The sequence below is a fragment of the Vicugna pacos genome, chromosome 30 (assembly GCF_048564905.1).
Source record: "Vicugna pacos chromosome 30, VicPac4, whole genome shotgun sequence".
Taxonomy (NCBI): domain Eukaryota; kingdom Metazoa; phylum Chordata; class Mammalia; order Artiodactyla; family Camelidae; genus Vicugna; species Vicugna pacos.
The window spans coordinates 8,078,623-8,098,505 of record NC_133016.1 but is presented as its reverse complement, the minus strand read 5'-3'; the positions used below and the strand labels follow the sequence as shown (position 1 = coordinate 8,098,505).

General features: G+C 42.8%; 1 protein-coding gene across 11 annotated transcripts in view; it reads left to right on the top strand.

Annotated features, from left to right (window-relative positions):
* The window catches only part of CDH7 (cadherin 7), a 286,378-nt gene that overhangs the window by 171,121 nt on the left and 95,374 nt on the right, over positions 1 to 19,883 (top strand). For 9 of the 11 annotated variants that reach the window (XM_072952079.1, XM_072952078.1, XM_072952086.1 and 6 more), the window contains one exon: positions 15,675 to 16,083. In XM_072952079.1, the coding sequence (XP_072808180.1) occupies positions 15,874 to 16,083 (210 nt within the window). In that variant the 5' untranslated portion in view covers positions 15,675 to 15,873. Of the gene's footprint in view, positions 1 to 4,587; positions 4,631 to 11,253; positions 11,311 to 15,674; positions 16,084 to 19,883 lie in introns of those variants that run through there. The other 2 variants (XM_072952083.1, XM_072952084.1) reach the window with 2 other exon arrangements.

Below are 19,883 nucleotides of genomic sequence, written 5' to 3'. Positions count from 1 at the left end.
TATCATATGGTATTTTTCTCTTTCTAGCTTACTTGACTTAGAATGATGTTCTCCAGGTCCATCCATGTTGCTGCAAATGGCATTAGTTTATCCTTTTTTATGGCTGAGTAGTATTACATGGTATGTGTGTGTGTGTGTGTATATATATATATATACATATATATATATATACATATATATATATATATATAAAACACAACTTTTTTATCCAGTCATCTGTCAATGGGCATTTAATTTGCTTCCATCAGACTGGCTTTTTGGATAATGTAAAAGGAGCCATTGAGAACATCTTAAGCAGCAAAACTGTATCATTTCAGACTTTGCATTCTTCCTGTCTAGTTGCTGTGAGGGGCACAGTCACCAGTGAGATGTGCTTGCGGGTGGAGGCGGGGTGATTCCAGGATGCTAACCCTAAGCGCATGCCTTTCCTCTCTTAGTGATCATTTCTGCTCCGTTGTTGATAACTGCACTCAAGACATCTCTAAACCCATTCATGTTTTCTGATTACATCCAAGGGATTTTCATACATCATTGCCACAACTAGCGTCCAGGCCAATACTTCTCTCACCTGGATTTCTGCAGCAAATTTTCTCAACATTTTCTCACCTCCAGTGCCACGCTGACTTTAAAAAGGCCACCAGGGTGTGACCTTCTCCTGCAATTACCATCAACATCTCCCTTCACAGAACTCTGTGTAGTCCCACATAGCTCTCATGGTACAATCCAAACCTTTTCTCTTCTCATTCAAGACTGTTTGCCATGGGGCCCCTCATATAGGAGCCCACACTTGATTTTCTGTATCTGTCTAATCACAATGCTCATCATGGTGGATGGAGATGTAAGTGCCTTCTTATGTTCACAATAAGTTGGAAGATTCCAGAAGATAAGAACTACATCTTCATCTCCGTGTTCCCAGACCCTAGACTAAGGATCACCCAACAGGGGATAATATTTACCAAGTTAGTGAAAAGAGTGCTAGATATCTCTCCTACTAAATCCTTTCTTTTCTGGAAAATGGAAGTGTACTTAACTAGATAAAATACATTGAAGAATATAGACATACTCTGGAAATTCTAAGTATTACATAATGAAAAGATATATTTGTATTATTATCCACAAGTTTATATTGGGAGAGGCTTTCACAGGAAACTATAAATGGCCCAACTTTTTCAGAGCTTGCCTTACGTAAATCTTCTTACCTTCTGCCACATCTATGTTTTCCTACTCATGGCAGAATTGTTCAAACTACTCAGGTCTCCTTGATTAACTCTTTTCTGCTCTCAGCTGCCAGATACTGGAGCCGTATCTCTGGTTTTAGAGTAAGAGCAGGATGGAATGAATTTGAATATAATCTAATCAGCAATCTCACCGAAACTTTGCACCAAATCTGCTTTGGGAGGTAAAACATGTAGGGAAATCCTGTCTCCAACAGAAATCATGGCAAAGTTCTCTTACTTTTTCTGACTTCTCCTTCTCCAAAATACAGATCTGGTACAGCTGATTTGACTGAGTGAAAATAAATTGAAAGTATTGTTTTAAGTAGGAAGGGAAGGGGGACATTTGTCAAATTTATGTACAGCACTATGGGACACTGAAGAAATCAGATCTTCAGCTGGGAGGATTTGTAAAAGACTGATGCATATAAGAATAGAAATAGTAAAACAAATTTGAAAATTATATGGAAACATGAAATTTCATAGTGTAAGCCTAGGCAGTTATGACTTACATTTGTATTTTATGGAATACATGTAAACATCTGGTAGCATCTTGAGATGTATCTGATACAGTGATTCTTTTCTTTGTGTTTCTCAGAAAACAAAGCTTTCTAATCAACCAAAGTTGTTTGGAAAAGGAGGCAAAAGGAGAGAGGATCTAATAAAACATGTCTTGACCTTGGACTTGACCACAGCATAAACTTTTTAAATTTATCATTCCCAATGTTGGGCTTCCTCCTAAAAGCACAAACACCTTCAGGGGACCTAGAAGGCCCTACAAGATTTGTCCCTTGCTTGCAAACCCGACACAATCCATCTTGACTACCCCCTTTTGCAGAACTCTGTCTCAAATACACCCAACTCTGCTTCTGCAAACATTTGCCCTTGTTTGTTCTGCTCAGGTCATTTTCCTTCAGATCTTCACCATGTCTCAGCTTCAGTGCCATCTCCCCGGAGAGAAACCACCCCTGACCTCCCCGAGTCTAAGGGTGCCTCTCGGTAATTGTCTGAAGCACCCCCCACCCCATTCCTACCCTTGCCTTCCATGCTGTACTCTCTGGGCGAGAGGAACCTGGCCTTTCCTCTAGGACGAACAGCTTGTCAACGTCAGAACCAGAAGTAGTCTTTTGGTTAACTAAACTCATTTCGCCCCTTCTAGAATTCAAGGACATTTTTAAAAAGGAAGGCAAAGTTGAAGGTTCAAGACGAAAGCCCAAACTGGTGATCAATATTTGTGCAGAGGCATAAGAAAATTTTAAAAACTGAGGAAAATTGTAGGAAAAATATGAGCAAAATGACTTTTAAAAAGCTCTTCAAAACTTTTCCTTTCTTATGTGGTGTCTGTTGATTAAAATAAACTAATAAATGAAGATACAGTACCTGATTCCTGATCACAGATCATCTCTTATAGTTGAAAGACCCAGGCAGTGAGTGAGCTGCTTGCAAATAGGTTGGTGGGCTCAGAGTTGAGTTAATGTTGGATGGGATATGAACATTCACTTCTTTATTCAACAAACAAAATGTCTGAATCATTCTGAATATGAATCTTTGCCTTCCCGAAGCTTTTGGTCCAGAACAATTTTAATAGGTCCTATCCCAAAAGCAAATTCATTAGACAAAGCAAGACAAATGTACATAAGGCCAGAAAACAAAAACAAAAACAAAAACTGAAGTTCTGGACTGTGTGATATTAGCCAGGATAATTGAGGATTTTCACACAGAAAATCACATCAAAGTCTTCAAAGAAGCAGCCAGGGTTTCCTGTCTGGCTACCAGGAAAATGACCATGCACTCAAAGAGAAGTCCATACGGGGAAATCCAAGGCGATATCTATGCAGAGATGAAGAGGTCTGTTCTAAACGCACTGAGTTTGGGTGATGGTGACAATTGAATGGAAATGGACCGTGAAATGGCCATCCGAGCAGGCCTGGAGCTGGAGAGGTTTGGGGTTGGAAATCTAACTTGTAAAGTGAAGCAATGTTAAGTAAATGGCGTGGCATGCATGGCATCTGGAAATGAACAGAAGCTGAAAAAAAAAAGGTTTGCTGTTAGAATTATTAGCGTAGAATTCAGTTTTAAATACTAACTAGATGAGAGAGAAAACGCAAGCTAAGTGGACAGGAGGAGCTGGTTGGGGGGGCGGGGGGTGTGAGCAAGTGTGCTGGGTGAACAAGAATGCAGAGGTGCTGACACCGGCAAGCCCGTGCCCACAGGACCGCTCTCCGGAGAATCACAGTCAAGGATGTATGAGAGACGCAGAGCGAGTTCCGTTGACAGGATGAGAAAAATGAAAACGAACGCACTTGGAAATGATCTATTCACCTTCCTAACCTCTACGACAGACCATCTAGCCATCAGGTTAAATCAAGCACCAGAGCAGAGGAAAACAAAACGTGCTCAACTCTACCGGCTGCGGCGCACTCGGAAAAGAAGACCGGCTCCCCTTCCCCACCTCGCTAGGGTCCCCTCTCCCACCCGGCGCGTAAATCACACACCTCGGGAGTTTTGCATTAGAGCGCCCAGCAGGGGAGGAAATTTTCTGCCAGTAAAGAAAGTAGAACTAGGGCAGTCCGAGGAGATTGAAAGGGCAAAACTATCACGCAAGAAAACTGTAAGTTCTGATTAGTTTTATGACTCTGCCTTCATGCCTCAGGAGCTCAATTGATCACGGCTTCCACGACAGGTTGGGGGTGGGGAGGGGAGGGCGCTGGAAAAAATTCTCCAAACTCTCCGCCAGTTCCGCGCTTTCAGATGCAAATACCTCGCGGAGAGATGGATGGGCTGCAGCCCCTCCTACTTTCACCGCTCCTCTCGATTTTCCTGCGAAGGACTCGGTGGGCACGGAGCTGTCAGGAGGGCGGTGGAGGAGGGGTGCGCGGGGGTGCGCGCGCGGGGGTGCGCGCGTGCCGGCTGAGCGGCTTCCCTGCCAGGAGCCCTCGCCGGGGCTGCGGGAGGTGCCGAAGTCTCAGCGGCTGCCCGGGCCGGCCACGCACGGCGCTGTCTGCAGGCGCCCGCCGCCGACCAGCCTCCCCTCCTCGGAGCCCGCCCGCCCGCCGCCCCGGCCCGGCCGCGGCGCCCAGTCTCCTCCTCCCCCGCGCTCGCCCTCTCGCCCTCTCTCCGGACGCGCGCGCCCGAGCCGCCCGTGGGCGCCGGCGGAGGCGGCGGGCCGGGGGCGCCCGCGGCCGGGGCAGGGACGACGCAGCCCGCGCCCGGCGTCCGGCGGCGAGGGCTGTGATTGGAGCAGGCGCCCGGCCGGCCGCCGCCGCGAGTGCCGAGCGGGCGCCGCGGGTCCGCCCCGTGCGCCCAGCGGCGCGCACCGGGTCCCAAGGCGCCCGGCTGCTGAGCTCGCACCCTTTCGGATGCCAACGCCCGGGCGGCTGGCCCCGGACGCCGCGGGGAGGGCAGCGAGGCCCCAGGTGAGTGGGTCCGCCTGCTGGGGGCTGGGGCGGGCGCCGCCGGGCGGAAGCGCGCCCTGGCCGTGCGCCTCGGGGAGCGGGACTCGGCGGCCGGCGGAGTTTCCCTGACGTCCCCAAGTTGCTGTGGCCCTGAGCCGTGGCTCCGCCGGCCGGGACGGCTGGGCCGACCGAGCTGCGGGCTCCGGGCCCGGAAAGCCGCTGCTGACGGACACCAGGTGCGGTTTGAGTTGGCGAGTTCAGGGAGAGCGCAGATGCCTGCCTTCTCCAGAGGAAGCGGGAGCACAGTCTGGCCCGCTCTCTCCAAAGAGGAGCGCGAGGGACCCCCCCCCCCCGGTTGACCTGGAACGGATGGGGGCAGAACTCTGCTCTGGAGGGGCATCCGACTTGTGCCGCGGGTGGGACTGGAAGGGGGTGTGTGCCTGCTTGTGCGGGAGTCCATCTGACCATCTGCGTAGACTCCTTTTACCTTTCGTGAAGGTGGAGCTCATGCAAGCGCGCTTCGCCTTTTCACTGTGATTAGTGTTCCGCTGCTACCGGGCAGCCGCAGGGCTGGCCCCTACCAGGCACCCCCTTTCCCTTCCGCCTGGCTGTGCCTGAGGTGTGCGCTGTCAAAAGGGCGCGCCGCTTCCCGGAATGCTTGGGGGACTTCTTCGTGGGCACACCTGATCCACGGCTGGTTGCGGGCATTCAGCCTCCCAGCGCGGATGAGTGAGGAAGGACCTATTGTCTTTATTGGCTCCACGTTTTAGACCGTTAACCTTACGGATTTCTTAGATACAGTTCAGGTGAGTAAAGATTGGCAGTGAGTTCAGCCAGCAGTGGGCAGATGGGAACCTGTGAAGAAGCCATGCAGGATTGGGTGTCTCCAGGCTTTGGAGATCTGCAGATTGAACCATGAATATACTTAAGATGCCTTTTATTTTGTAAGAAGTATCTTCTCTTTATCGGATCATTTATTAAGTGAAACATCTTTAAGTAAGACTCGCCCTTCGTAATTCCTGTAACCAGGCAGGTATTCAGATTATTTTTTTCTTACAAAAGTAGACAAACAGAACTTTATGGGGAGAAAATAGGGAAAAAAACGTAAGTAACGTGTCAATGTATGGCTTGAGCTAAGGGACAAGAATGCATTTTAAAAATACCAGGTTAACATCACAAAAATGTGTGTTTTATAAGAGTTTAGGGGGAGTAGCAGCTTTTTTTTTTTAAGGAAAGTTTGCATTGATACACTGCCAGCAACATCTGAATAGTTCTAAGTGTGTCTTTAAAAAGCCAAGTTGTAGTCAAGAAAGCACTAAGGAAGAAAGTGATTGCATTGGAAGCTTTCAGTAAGTCACCATGTACTTCTTTCTGGAAGACCTAGTTAGATATTGTTTGCACATGCTCTTTTCTGGTTACTCTCTGTAAAGGGCAATACGTTGAGAATCCTCCTCTTCATTTCTGGGTTATTTGGAACAATCTGAATTAAAATGCAAAAGGATTGAGGCAGGTAATCAAACTGGCAACTCTGTGGAAGTGGTGCTTCCCTGCTGGTGTTTCATATGGAGTGGAGTGGCAGAAGCAATTAGCTAGCATCCAACTTTAATAGTCTTATCTGGTAAAGCTAGCTGAAAGTCTGTCTGTGGAAAGAGATATAAAAGAAAACCATCATCCGTAGTGCAGACCATCAACGGGCTAAAAGCCAGGAAGGTTTGCAGCTTTCATAAAAGGGCACTGTACCCTTCCAACGTGAGATATGATTGTAATTAAGGGCTGCGGTAAGTCATTAGAATTGTGTTAACAATCAGCTGACAGGCTCACAACTCTTCTTAAGTCGACTTTTATTGATTTAATGGCACAGAGCTTTCTTATCAAAAGGTAATTGTCAAGCATCTATATTACTGCTGTTTACCCTTGAATTGACTCTAGTTTTTAGCATCCAGTCAAGGAGTGAGGATGGGGAGCCTACTGAGCTGGCCACTGCTCAGCCGTCCTGGATCTGAAACTCCCCCCCACCGTGTCTCCTCAGGCGCGATTTCTTTGTTGGTCTCGCTGGCATTCAGCATGTTAGTTTTTGTGAGGGCAGAGCTGATAGGAACTTCTCAGAATTGCCACTGATGTAAGGAAGTGCATACATCTCTGTGTAAAGTCCAGTACTTTCTCTGTCACATCTTTTAGAAATCTTTTGTTAAGTACTGTAAATTGTTCAGTGTTGTGAGAATTTATGCCTCAGTGATCGTCACCTTCTTTGATTTTCTCAGGTTTTGCATTTATTGCATTAGCAGTCTGTGCCGCATCACGGTTCTCCGCCCCCCACCCCCCATGCTTTTTACTGGCTGGGAAGGCTTCAAAGCCTTAGCTTAAATTGGGAGTTTCAGAAACTTCTGAAATAACAAGGCACCTTCGTTGATTGCAAAGGGATGGTGATGGAAGCTGTTGTCCTTAGCAAGAAGGACTCAGTGGCTTCTGAATGAGGTGGTAAGGGGAGCTGAGGACAGCGAAGAAAGGCATGTGATCAGAGTCCTGTGTGTGACCCGCTCCTCTGCCTCTGACAAGCAGAGCAGATCTGGCTGTAACCGGCGGTACTTGAGTGCCTCCTCTGGGAATCTGCTGGTTCTGCAGAAAGATACCCCCGCAGACATTTCCCCCTCATTCTGCAAGACTCCTCACTGACAAAATTATCGGTGCCAATGAATGTGCCGACATGAATGTCTTTACATTCATTTCAGATTATGCTGTAGATTTTCTTCCTGGTAGAATTTCTTTGCAGCTGCTTTGCCAAGTGTTTACTGAAACATGTTGTATTGAACTCACATAACTCTTACCTGCCTCAGTGTAAATGGAAGGGAAATTTAAAAATGAAAACGGATACCACTGAGATATGTTGTAAAAATACAAAGAAACAAGCTCTTTAGATATGATTTTAACATTTTGATGTTATATAAATAGCTCAGAAGACACTTTGTTTAACTTACATAGGCTCCTAGTTAATTATAAACTTGTTCCTTTTTTTTTTAAATTCCTTGCATCCATGGCAGAGGTTATATGTGCTTAGTTGAAATTGACTCTGTCATTCACTTAGAGAACTTTTCATTCCATGTCTGATAACCAGATGCAAACTACAGGCTGTGTAATTCATTTCCAGGGCCCCTGCCTGAATATTTAGGCTAATTATCGGTAGGAGGTTGTGGTCTGTGGTTGTGATGTTATCTGGCCCAAGGAGCTAATGGATTTGATCACAGTCTCTTTACACGAGAAGTCACATATCACAGAGGGTCCCCAGCCTCACTAATTAAAATGTAAAAAATAATACCTTTTCAGCACAAAAAAAAAAGGGCTGTTTCATCAGTGTTAAAGTTATTGAAGTTAATGCTAAACTTTAAATGGTGCAGAAAGGAAACAAATGATAGTGTATTTCCATAGTAAAAGCTGAAAATGGCGATATTAAATCTAGAGTGATTATAACAGTTACGTTAGGAACAGGGAGACATCTCAAAATACAGGATTTATAGCAAAAACCAAATAATCATACATACGCATTCTTGTATTCTAAGATATTTTCCTGAGTTGGTACCCTATTTCTAAAACATTCGATGGACTGTTACTCAGATTTTAGCAGTGATAGTTAACTACCATAGAGTTACAGCATAGTAGGAAGTTATTATTTTTTGATCACCAGGGTTGTTTAGAAGGCAGAAGGCAATTTCAAAATTGGGTACTGCTTACTGTCTATTTTTTGGTAACATCTAAACGTACAATCCTGAGAAACAGCTCCCTTTTTACTTTTACTCTGTATCATGACCCTTCTGGATGGAATTGTGATGGTCTGCTTGCAACATTCAAACTCATTGGTTATAGTAAAAATTTGAGTTAGAGCGAATCTACTTTTTTTTGGCTTTTGGAGAAGATGAGAAATTCTGAAGGTAGTAAACTAGAAAAATCTTCCTTATCAGAATGAGAAATATTGAACAAGCACTGTAAATTTTTGTTGCATCCAGAAATGCCCATTTCCATCAGTCACTGGCCATGTGACCTTGGGCATTTCACGAGGAGTCTATGGACTGTGGTTGTGTTCTCTGTAAAGATAGAAAAGACTGCTTAGGTTTTTCTCGTGCCAGTTCCAGCTCTGTGGTTCCCCCGACTTGAGGAATCTTCATACATCAGCAGGATAACTTCTTTATTTTTTTAATTCCCCGCTGCCCAGCATGAATGCTCAGGAGAACCCAACAGTTCCCTTCTGCAGCACTGAGGTGACACCCTCTCTCTCTCTACCCTGCAGACATCGTCTCTAAAAGCTCTGTCTGCACGTGGTAGTTGGAGGTGAAGTGTGGCCACAGGTCTTGAAATGCTCCTTGTCCCGGATTGCTTTCTCTCCATTGTAGTCCCATGGCATCTTGCATCATGAATGCGAGCTTAGAACAGACCTTTCCCCCTGCTGCGTTTTCCAAAATGTATGAAGTGGATGCACTTTAAAAATCAGTAAAAGTACTGATGAGCGAGTGTTAACCTTTTTAACAATGAGACTACTTGAACTCTGTGCCCAGAGATAAATCACAGTCCGGACCTCAGTGGAGACAGGTGGCTGCTGTTCTGGGGAAAGGCAAGGGCAAATGAAGGTCTTTAATGAAGATGCTGGGTGAATCAGGAGGCAAACTCTGCTGAATTTAAATAATTGCCATTAAATATACCAAAGCAGCCTTGGAAAAAGAACAGGCTTCTTTGGCCAGACTATACAAAAGAACTAGTACGTGGAAGGTTGTTCTGAGAGCAGTGGTGATGCCTTCACAGTGCCCTCTAGCCACTGCTGTGAGGTGCTAACTTCCACTTTCAAACTTGTATTGTTCCTCTTCACAAGGACTCACTTAAAAATCTGCTGCTGGGCAAAATGTAGTTCAACTTTAAAGCCATCTTGGAAGTGACAGTTTCCTCCCAGTAGCCCAACAGCAAGACGACTTCTTTTTTTTTTTTTTTTTCCCCATTTTGTTGTTGTTACAACTGTGACTTCTTGTACTGCTATGTTTTCTAGACCAGCCAGCGAAACATCTTGGGGAGTATGAGTTATGTTCTGAAGTTGTTTGGCAGTTGTCCATCGTGGATTTTCCTGATTCTCAGGGATTAGTTTCTATCAAGTATACTGACAGTCCTCGAATGGCGTTCTTAAATTTTCATAGAAAGTGCAAATTACTGAATTTATTTTGGGACTCTCACCTTCCACGTGATTGTGAATTGCACCATTTTTTAAAGAGAGGCAGGACTTCAAGTCTTCTTTAAACTACCAGTAGGTAACAAGCTATGTGTTAGTGGGGTATGCCTTAAGTATATTTCAAGTCAGTTGCAGAAGGCCTATATCTGATGCAGCTCCAGGCACCCAGAGCTTGAACATCTATTCCTTGTCTATATTTTAGAGAAATTCATGGTATAAAGTCTTTAACTGAGGTAAGCCACTGACTACTGATATTGTACTGTAAAGCACACATTTCCGTTTAACTCAGTGCCACCAAACCTAAACTAGGGATAGATTTCCTTTTAGTGTAATTGATTGTCATATTTTATAGCCCAAGTTATTCCTAGAAGGCAGATAGCTGTCTGTGCCTTTCTAAAAGGCAGTTTAGCAAGGATAAATTAATTGGTAGTTAGGCATGTGTTTATGGTTATATATTGATGTGAGTGGCTGAGTAAGATGCATATTGTGTTTTTATCATGTTGACTTTAGATAGAACAGGGTCTGGAAGATTTGCCCTTTTGCTGGTTAACAGGTATGCTGATGCATAAAATACCTTTTTTTTTTTTTTTTGGTTGTTATTAAGGGATTTTTTAGTCATTGTTTTTAGGTCTGGATGAAACATTTGATTAAGAGCATGATGGTCACTTGATCTGATTTTTGAAAGTAGGTTCACAGAAGTGTTAAGTGGAGCAGAAAATCTAAGAAAGTTTTATAGTAATGAATTTATTTGGGTAAAATAATTTTAGCTATTAAGGTTAAATGAATAATAAACTATCTACTTGGAAATAATTCTTTGCCACTGAGTTGAACAAAAATAATTAGAACAAAAAATAGCATGATAAAGTGATTTTAGGTCAAACAAACGATGTTGAATTAGTAAATACCACTTGACTGTTTCTCACCCCTCTCCCTTGTTTTTTTCTTTTTGCTCCAGTCCATTTAAGATTTCCTTTGTGAGGTTTAATTTTGTATTCTCTGACGAAGATGTTTTGTGCTGATCACAGTCTTACTTTGGTGATTTTCATGTACTTTTAGTTTGGCAAAAACAAAAAGACACCCCAAAAAACAACCTAATGTTATAAGTTTAAAAAAAAACCAAGTTTTGGCTTTAAAATATCAGAGCAAAAACAAAATAACGCTTGATGCCTTACCCAGATATTTTTAGATTTTAGATCAATTATTTGTCTGGTCGCCATCACCACTGCTCTTTCAAACATCTGTGGTTGGCCCCTCAGGCGTAACCTTTTCCTGTTGTTTTTCTCCTCGAAGTTATAACGCTACACGTCTGTAACCCTCCAAAAGTTGACACAGATCTGTAGAGGTTACCTAACTGTGTCCCAACACGTTCTTCTTCTGTACTGTCCTTTTTCCTAGGCTGGTCGTAGTGACCAGGTCAGTGCTCCAGACCTCCAGAGTGTCACTCTCCTGCGCTTTCCCACGGAGGCATGATGACCCACGGCACAGCGTGGGTGCAGAGGTCTCTGTTTCTGATGTGACTTCCCCCTGGTTAACCCCTGGATGTGACACTCACACAGGAGACGGGGTAGAAGAAGGGGAGAAGATGGACAACATGGACATCAGAGAAGAAAGGGTGCAGGTTTCTGCTCTGGGGTTTGTGGTGCAGATTCGCCAGGCAATATTCAACCCATCGGGGGAAAAAGTCAACAGCTGTGATTGGTTGGCTGCTCAAGTTCATGGATATGGCCCAAATGTCATTGTGGTACCTTTATACGTGTTGACATTTGTGTAAAGATTGGAAGCCTTTTGGGTGAGGTTATGGGATAGGAAATCTTAAGTTCAAGTCTTGATTACTCCTGTTTGATGACCACAAGTAATCGAAGGCTTTTCCTCATGCTTCAGGGCCCTTCATTTCTTTCGTGGTACCTCAGTACGGACAGGATGAGCTGGGGTGAACTGCAGTATGGGCCCTTACGTTGAAAACCAGATCTGATTGGAAAGCCAGGCAGGGACTTGGGGAGGGCTGACAAAGAAGGGACCCCAGGCCCTGGACCAGACAACTTTCCTTCCTGCTGTATCAGGTCGTAACTACAGAAAATATTGGTGAACACATTATGAAACTGCCCCGCTCACATCACACTCATTCATGCATGTTTTCCCGACTTTACAAGCGCACTGCACAGAGGGTATCAGAAAGGCATTTACCTGCCTCATGAAAGAGAGTTTCATCCTCCAGTAATGTACACAAAGCCAGTTAAAAGTATCCTTGTGCCCGCTTGTGGCCTTCAGGAAAGGTAAAGGAAATTTGGCTCAAGACCCTGGCAAATGCTTCCAATCCTGCAGAGAAATACGATGGAATTGTTTTCAAAGTGACTGTGACTTATAAACATGGTAGAATTACCAAGAAATTTTTCTGTTGACTTATTATATGGTTAATATTTCACAGTAGAAAATGAGGTTGGTTCTAAGGAAAAGAAACATTCTGTAAATATTTTCTGAATACCAATTATGATGCCTGCTTCTGTTCTAGATACTGAGATACGGAGGTAGGGTAAACATCCCTGTTCATTCAGGTACATACATATTAATACTAACTGCTTTTAAAACCCTTGGCTTAAGTAGGAAAGTACAGAATTCTCAGGTATCTTTGCAAATATTATCTCAGTGACTGTAAAGTAACCCCTAGCATTTTCTATCACCCAGTTCTTGTATATGTTCTAGCTAGTCCAATAACTCCACAATGGAAGAGAAATATCAAGAGGCAAGAAGAGTAATTTAAACATCTCATGTTAAAAATGCATGCTACATCTCATAAATATGCCACATGCGTCTTTTACATTCCTGTGGCTTTCTTTAATCTCTCCATCCTTTAATTATTAACAATGTATACTTTTTCACAACTGAAAAATGGCAACAAAAGCATTTCCAAGTAATTAAAACCTGTAGCAAACAGACTTTATACGAGAAAGTGGTTCAGATGCCTCATTTTGCAAATGTGGAACATGGAATCCCAGGGGGATCCAAGGTCATTGCAGCAAGTGGTGGAGGTTCTGGGACAGAGACCACAGTCATCCCGTTCCCAGCCCAGGTTACATTTCTTCTTTGTCGGTAAACATCCTGAGTGAACATCCTGAGTGAACTCATAAATTTCTCCAGTACTGATAAGAGTTTTGACTTATAAAAATTACCGAGGACATGGCTTTTGGAAAGACAGTATTACATTCTTTTTTGTAAGAAAGCGTTTTGTTGTCATTGTTTGTATCCATCTAGATGTTTTGGTTTACGATCTGCATAGTGCTCGGGCACTGACTAGAGCTGTCAAGAATGTTTCCATTCAATGTTAAGAGTTTTCTGAAACAGTTTACTACAGAAGACATTAAGATAAAAACTAAGGTCACTTCACAAACTAGTATCAAACTGAAAAAAATGATAATAGCAACCCCAACAACTGTTTCATATATATATTAGTGCTTCTAGCTGTGCTGGGCATTACCCTTAGCTTTTGATGACTTGCTTATTTAATCCTGTGAATCAGATGCAGTTCTTAACGTTTTCATCTTATAAGTGGGAGGCTTGAGGATTCATCTCTGGAACTTAGCTTAGAATTTAAACAACTTGTCCAAGATTGCCTAGCGAAGGCATGAGAGACTCAGAATTTGAATCTTTATCTGATGCAGGTGCCCCCAGACTTTAGCAGTATATAATGATGATAACTCCCCAAATTTAGAATTCCGAAAGTTCGTTTGCTGATTTTTTGGACGTTGGATACATTTTCGCACTGAAGCAATGTTACCAAGTTCACTTAATCCACAGAAGAGGCTGAATAACATAATGGAGCTATATCATGTTTTTAAACATTTTGTCTTAGGGACCAAAGTGTTTATGCCCTTATTTTTATGAGAAAATTAACTTTCTCTTGAGGAAGGAGAGCAATGAGACTGGAAATGTTCTTTAGCCAGCAGTTTCACAGGCCGGTTTCAGTCCTGTCACCAGAACTCTAACCCACTCCCTCCGTCCCCTTCCCCGGGGAACGTGGTTTGCAACGGGAGCCACATGACCCTCCCCTTGCCTCCAACTAAAGGCCACTCAGTGTGAGGGCCTGGCCAGGATTCCTGGCTCATCACAGACTAACCCTACCCCAGAGCACCAATTCCTAGTTAAGTACCTAGTTGCGTTCTGTAACTCCAGGTAACCCGGCTCTCAGGTGGGTTAGCTCAGACCAGCCTGCAGTGAACTTGGAACCTAACTGAAGGGCCCAAGGATGGAGTACCACTAGATGACCCCAAGTTACTTCTTGTTTATAATTCTAAGCGTAGAACAGCTTGCCCTTCTAGAGTGATTTCTAGATGGACCCATTTCATTTCTGATCATCAGATGGGAGATCTGGATTCTGGGAGAAGGTGTTCAGTGCGCAGACTGCAGTTAATATGGCTCAATAAAAGTTTACCCATTTTGGTGGTTCTCAGTGCACATCAGTTAGTTGTATGTTGGATTATTCTGGAATAGCCTCTGGAATTTCAAAACTTTAACCAGAATATGTTCATTTGAATACAGCTCAAAGCCCACGAACCTGTTTCTTCCAGTTGTGTGGACTGTTATAGCGTATGTAATCCGTGTCGCCTGTCTTACTATATATGGCATTTTCCAGAAGCAATTTGACTGTCAGAAATCATCTAATGAGTAGCAGACATTCTTGTTATAAGAGAGACAGGTAGGAAGCTGGAAAAGCTGATGTAAAGATAGTGTGTTTTCTACTTTGATAGGGAGCTGTCTTGTGGCTTCATGTTCTTAAAACTGCACTTTTCTCTTCTCAAAAAAAAATAGCAAATGTTAATCTTTTGCCTTAATTATCTGATTGTTGATTTATTTAGAGATAGTCAAATGAATTCATAAACCAAAGTGCAGCGTAGTGATTTAAGTGAGCACTTTGTCGTAAATTCTCATGCCTCTGTGTTTTGGGGCGGTGTTTATTTCATAAACTGGTTTTATATCTCTGGCATAATCAGAATTCTGTGACTGAAATAAGTAGACTTTAGAATAAAAGGGTTTCTCTGTACTGCTGCTAAGATACCTCCTGGATGCATAGAACTGTGAACGGCTCTCAAATACAGCTGGTTTTTCTCACCCCTCTGATGATCAGTACAGTTCAGTCCCATCAGTCTTTATGGAGAAAGGCCCTACTGTGCGCTCGCCATCCTGTGAGATGGTCAGTCAATATTTGTAAAGGAGTAAATAACTTTAGTGCAGCAGAATAACCTCCCGTGCTCCACAGCGTACGTGACAACAAGTTTGAAGGGTGAAAATTGGAAACCACTGAGCTTTTCAGCTGATCACAATCAAATCAGAACACATCAAAACAGCTGGTATTCTGTGACTCAGAATCAATCAACCGGCTTTGAAGCACCCCATACTTCTTTATTTCTCTTTACAGTTTCACAGAAGAGATTTAAACCAGCATATGTCCTTTCCATTTGGTTAAATCCCTGCTTTGAGCTGCTTTGCTTTCATACTCTAATACCAACGAATGAAACTGAGTGTACTATAGAAGAAAAAAATAACGGCTAGCATTAAAATGACATTTTTAACCGACGTGTTGCTCCATTTGTGTTAAATAAACCATATGCTCAAATAGAATGCCCTAGAAGAAACATGAAATTTTGAGGTTATATTATGGAATCAGGATAATTCTGCATCAGCAGTATTTAAGTAATTTATGAATGTGGCAACGGCTTTTGCAATTTTCTGTCTTAGTTTATGATGAATAGTTTAATGATTATACAAATAACAGTATCTTGGGAAGATCAAGATTAAGTTAGTAAATGAAAGTCACACGTTATTATGTGCTGTGGTTTCTCACACTGGCTCTTCTCTCTGTCCTGATAGGTACCTATCACACCATTCTTTGGCGAAGGTTATTCAGCAGTTGTGATCTCTCCCAGTCGAACTCTCTACAAATTATTATCTCTGGACTCCCAGCTGACACCCTGCCGGAGGCAAGAGCTACTAAGCCAACTGGAACTGTGCCTTTTCTCTTGTCAAGGTTTTTTTCTTACACAGGAAAAAGAAAGAAAAAAAAAAAAAGATGAAGTTGGGCAAAGTGGAGTTCTGCCATTTTCTGCAGCTAATAGCTCTTTTCCTGTGTTTTTCCGGGATGAGTCAAGCAGAGCTCCCAAGGTCCAGATCAAAGCCCTATTTCCAGTCGGGGAGGTCCCGGACCAAGCGCAGCTGGGTGTGGAATCAGTTCTTTGTGCTGGAGGAGTACATGGGATCAGACCCCCTCTATGTAGGCAAGGTAGGGCGTCTGGCCTTCTGAAGTCACAGGGGATGGCTGTCAGTGTCTGAATGGAGACTTGCTCATTTTTTGCTTTGGGGTGGGAAACGCAAAACTGTCACTCCTGCGAAAAAGTTTATGAGGTTTTTGGCATTTGTTAGCCAGGCTAAAACTTCAACCTAGATGTGATTGTCAGAGTGAAGCTGCGGCTCAGGGAGTGGCGCTTTATTCCTAGAAACAGAGGAGGACTTACAAGTGCCTAGTTGACCATGATTGTGGCACGTTAGTAAAAGTGCCATTTCCAAAATTGGAACAAGGATGTTCACGAATAAGTGAAGAGTAGTGGGTTCTCACAGCCAGTTGACTTTTTAGCTTCTTTCTTGGGGGTAAATGATGCTCACGCTGACTTGATGCTTACACATCCTTTTCCGATTCTCGCCGTGAAAAACCTGCAAAGTGTAATTATGGAGCCTGTTGTCTCTAAGTTATGACCAGTTCAAGCCCATTTTTCTCAGTGGTGGCCTTGTTTTAATGGGTGTTCTTTCATTTGCTTTTTAAAGTGACATTTTGGTTAAAAATGGATGTGAAGAGAAGTCAGTTAGAGGTGACATTAGATGAACAGTGGGCAGTTTGCGGTGTGTTTATCTGGTGGCCAAGTGGTAGCCAAACTGAGATTTTTTTCCCGCAGCTCTTTCTGCCTGTGTGTTTGGGCAGGGAATTCCATCTGAGTGCCTCCTGAACTGAAGGGCGCTTCAGGGGAGCCTGGCCCGGCCCCTACCATCCTGGTATCTGCTCCTGGTCTGTTGCAGGTTTGATTATTTTCATGTCCGGAAAGATTTCCGGAGTGTTTCAGCTGGGTGCTGAGCATGGCTGAAGGGTTTCTCAGTCAGCGTGTTGGCAGAACCTCTGTCCGTCCGCATTTCCACCCTGCACTTTGTCAGTTTTACTGGTGAAGTGAATCACAGCAAACTGATGGATTTATCCCTTAGTGAATGTTCCGCTGTGAAGGACTGAGGAAGAATCCTTGCTGTTCATTCCAGGGGTCAGTGTTTCATTTGAATAAACCCTAAGTAAAGGTAAAAATTTTATTTTTGTTGGTAGGTATCTACAAAAAGCAAAGTAAGCTTTATCACATTTATTCTTATTTTCCCTTCAACGTGTCTACATTGTACAAACACTGACTGATGCTACGTTGAAAACAAAAGGATCTGAACACATTAAAGGTTTCTAGGGTTGTGGATTAGGATTTATTTTAGCCCAGTCATAGCGTTTTTCTGCTCCAAGAAAGGGTGCACAGCGGTGTTTTTGTGTGTGTGTGTTTATTTCTTGTCATAACCATTCTGCTTTTATCAAAGCGCCATCATATAGGCTTTCCATGTGCTCAGTCTTTCATTCTCTCGTTTTCTTGTAAACAAAGTGAAAGCTGTAACCTAGTACGATGTTACTAACAATCTAGCTCATAATTTCATTCTTCATGAACATTTGAGAAATCCATCAAACTTTTTCAGTGGACATTTATCGAGGTCTACAATATTCAGCTACTTCATAAAGAACCAGTAGTCATTAGGTGAAATCACGCTTTTGCACAAATGTGAAGTTTTTCCAAAGATGACCAAAATATTCCCATCAATTTGGTTTTAAATATAGATGCTTGGGTGAGGTTGATGTTTTGAAATCAACATAATTTAAAAATTTTAAAAACGCCATTATTTTAAATTTTGTAAAACTTCGCCATAACAATTCAAAATGCTTACATTGAAATAATCCCTGGAAGTCAGTTTGAAGTTATGAATGCATGTCTCTAGGTTGCTTAAATCCCAAATGCACATGAAGTTCCAGGGCAATGCTGATGTTATTTTTCTAAGAGAAATTGTGTGGCTCCTTGATCAGATAACAAATATGCTGTGCTTCCCTTTCAATTAATCAGAGACGATCACTTAGCAGATTTTATGTGACAGAAGACGAGTTTTTGCTTATCTCCCGGAGGCCACGTACTGGGCTTTGAAAACTGCCGTTCACAGTAAAACGTTCAGGATGGAAACATTAAAAAAAAAAAAGCAACCAGAAACCTCTTTATTGAATAAAATACAGAAAAAGGGCAATAAAATAACTTGAAATGGAGAGAGGATTCGTAGAGAAGAGAGACAGGTGTGAGATGCCTTAAAAGAAGCAATTTATATTTGTTTGAGAAAAGGTGGCAGAGGACGTGAGCAGTTTAGATCGTATTTATGGGATGATTCAATGAGTCTTTTGGGTTGATGGTCTGAATAGGTAGTGTTATAAGAATAACTTTTATCTCAGTGAAGTTTTGATCACTTGGGTGTAGAATCGTAGAATACATACATTTTTCTTCCTTTCTTTTTTTATAATGAGGGAGGTAGTGGCTATGACTAGAAGTTTTTATAGGACAGAGAGAGCAGAAAATTCTAGGTGAAGATGTGGAACAGTGGATAGACAGATAATCAAAGGAAGAAAGGAAGGAACCTAGTCATTACTTTTCAAGACACGTATTTAACCCATACTGGCTGGGAAGCAACACACGTCCTGATAAAATCTAGCTGTTTGGGTAATTTGGACAATAGGAGTGATGACCTTGCCACACTTGATAGCCTGGTTTGACCCTGTAAGGGCTAAGGACACTGTGTGTCAAAGTGACGTCCGTTTTATTGCTGACTGCCACTTCCTCCTACTTGTTTACCTTTGGTTAAGTTGCCTGATGTTACCAAATTTGAGCTTCGTCATCTGTAAAATGGGAACGATACCTACAGTTCAAGTCTTTTACTGAGAACAAATGAGAGCAAACTGTTTGGAACATACATTCAATTAATCTAGACATTATTTGATTTATCTACTTCCCTACCTGTTAGTTATAAATTAACTGAGTTATAGATACTGTATTGTGTTATGTGTCCAATGTTATATTTGTGACCTTACAGATGAAAGCAGGCATTATGTTATGTCCTAAACAGTATTTAAACTCACTGTAGTTAGTTAGAGGGGTGGTCTGTAGTGGGTGAGGTTGGAAATACAGTGTGGCTTTATATTTGGATAAGACTAGACTACGGCAGAGATAGGGTTAGTGGGTAAATGATTCCATCTTTAAACGCAAGAGCTTCAAATGTCAGAGAAATCATGTCTAAATTTTTTTTTTCACTTTCAAATACGGAGACAATACTCATGGCTGGTATCTAACAAGGTCAGTTAAATGATTCTACAGTAAATAAAACTTGGTCTTTCAGACATTGGGGATAATGAGGCCACAAAATGGCTTATGGCTTTATTCTTTTGCCGGTTTACTGGGTCTGTTTACCGTGACAGCTCAAGACTGAGGTAGAGCAGTCTGTTGGAGGAGGGTCGGGGTGCTGCTTGAAGCCTCACCGGGAGGTCCCCAGGGCACAGACATGTGGGCTGGGTTAGGCTCTGACCTGGTCATTAGCATCTCATCGTTTTCTTGGGATACAAGTTGATAAACTGCTGAGTCTTAATGTATAGACTTAAGGAAAGCGTCACTGGTCATTACTCCGATGGAGGGTTTTTTTTTCCTATTGAGGTGTAATGGACATATTACATGATATTAGTTTCAGGTGTACAACCTAACGATCCAGTCTTTGTATGAATTGAGAAATAATCACCACAATAAGTCTCATTAGCATCCATCACCATACATAGTTAGAAATTTTTTTTTGTTTTTGTGATGAGAACGTGTAAGATCCCCTCTCGGCAACTTTCAAACGTGCAATGCGGTATTAACTCAAGTCATCGCGCTGTAGGGAGCACTGTGTTAGCAGGGCACCTTTCCTTAAGAGCACTTCTTAATTACC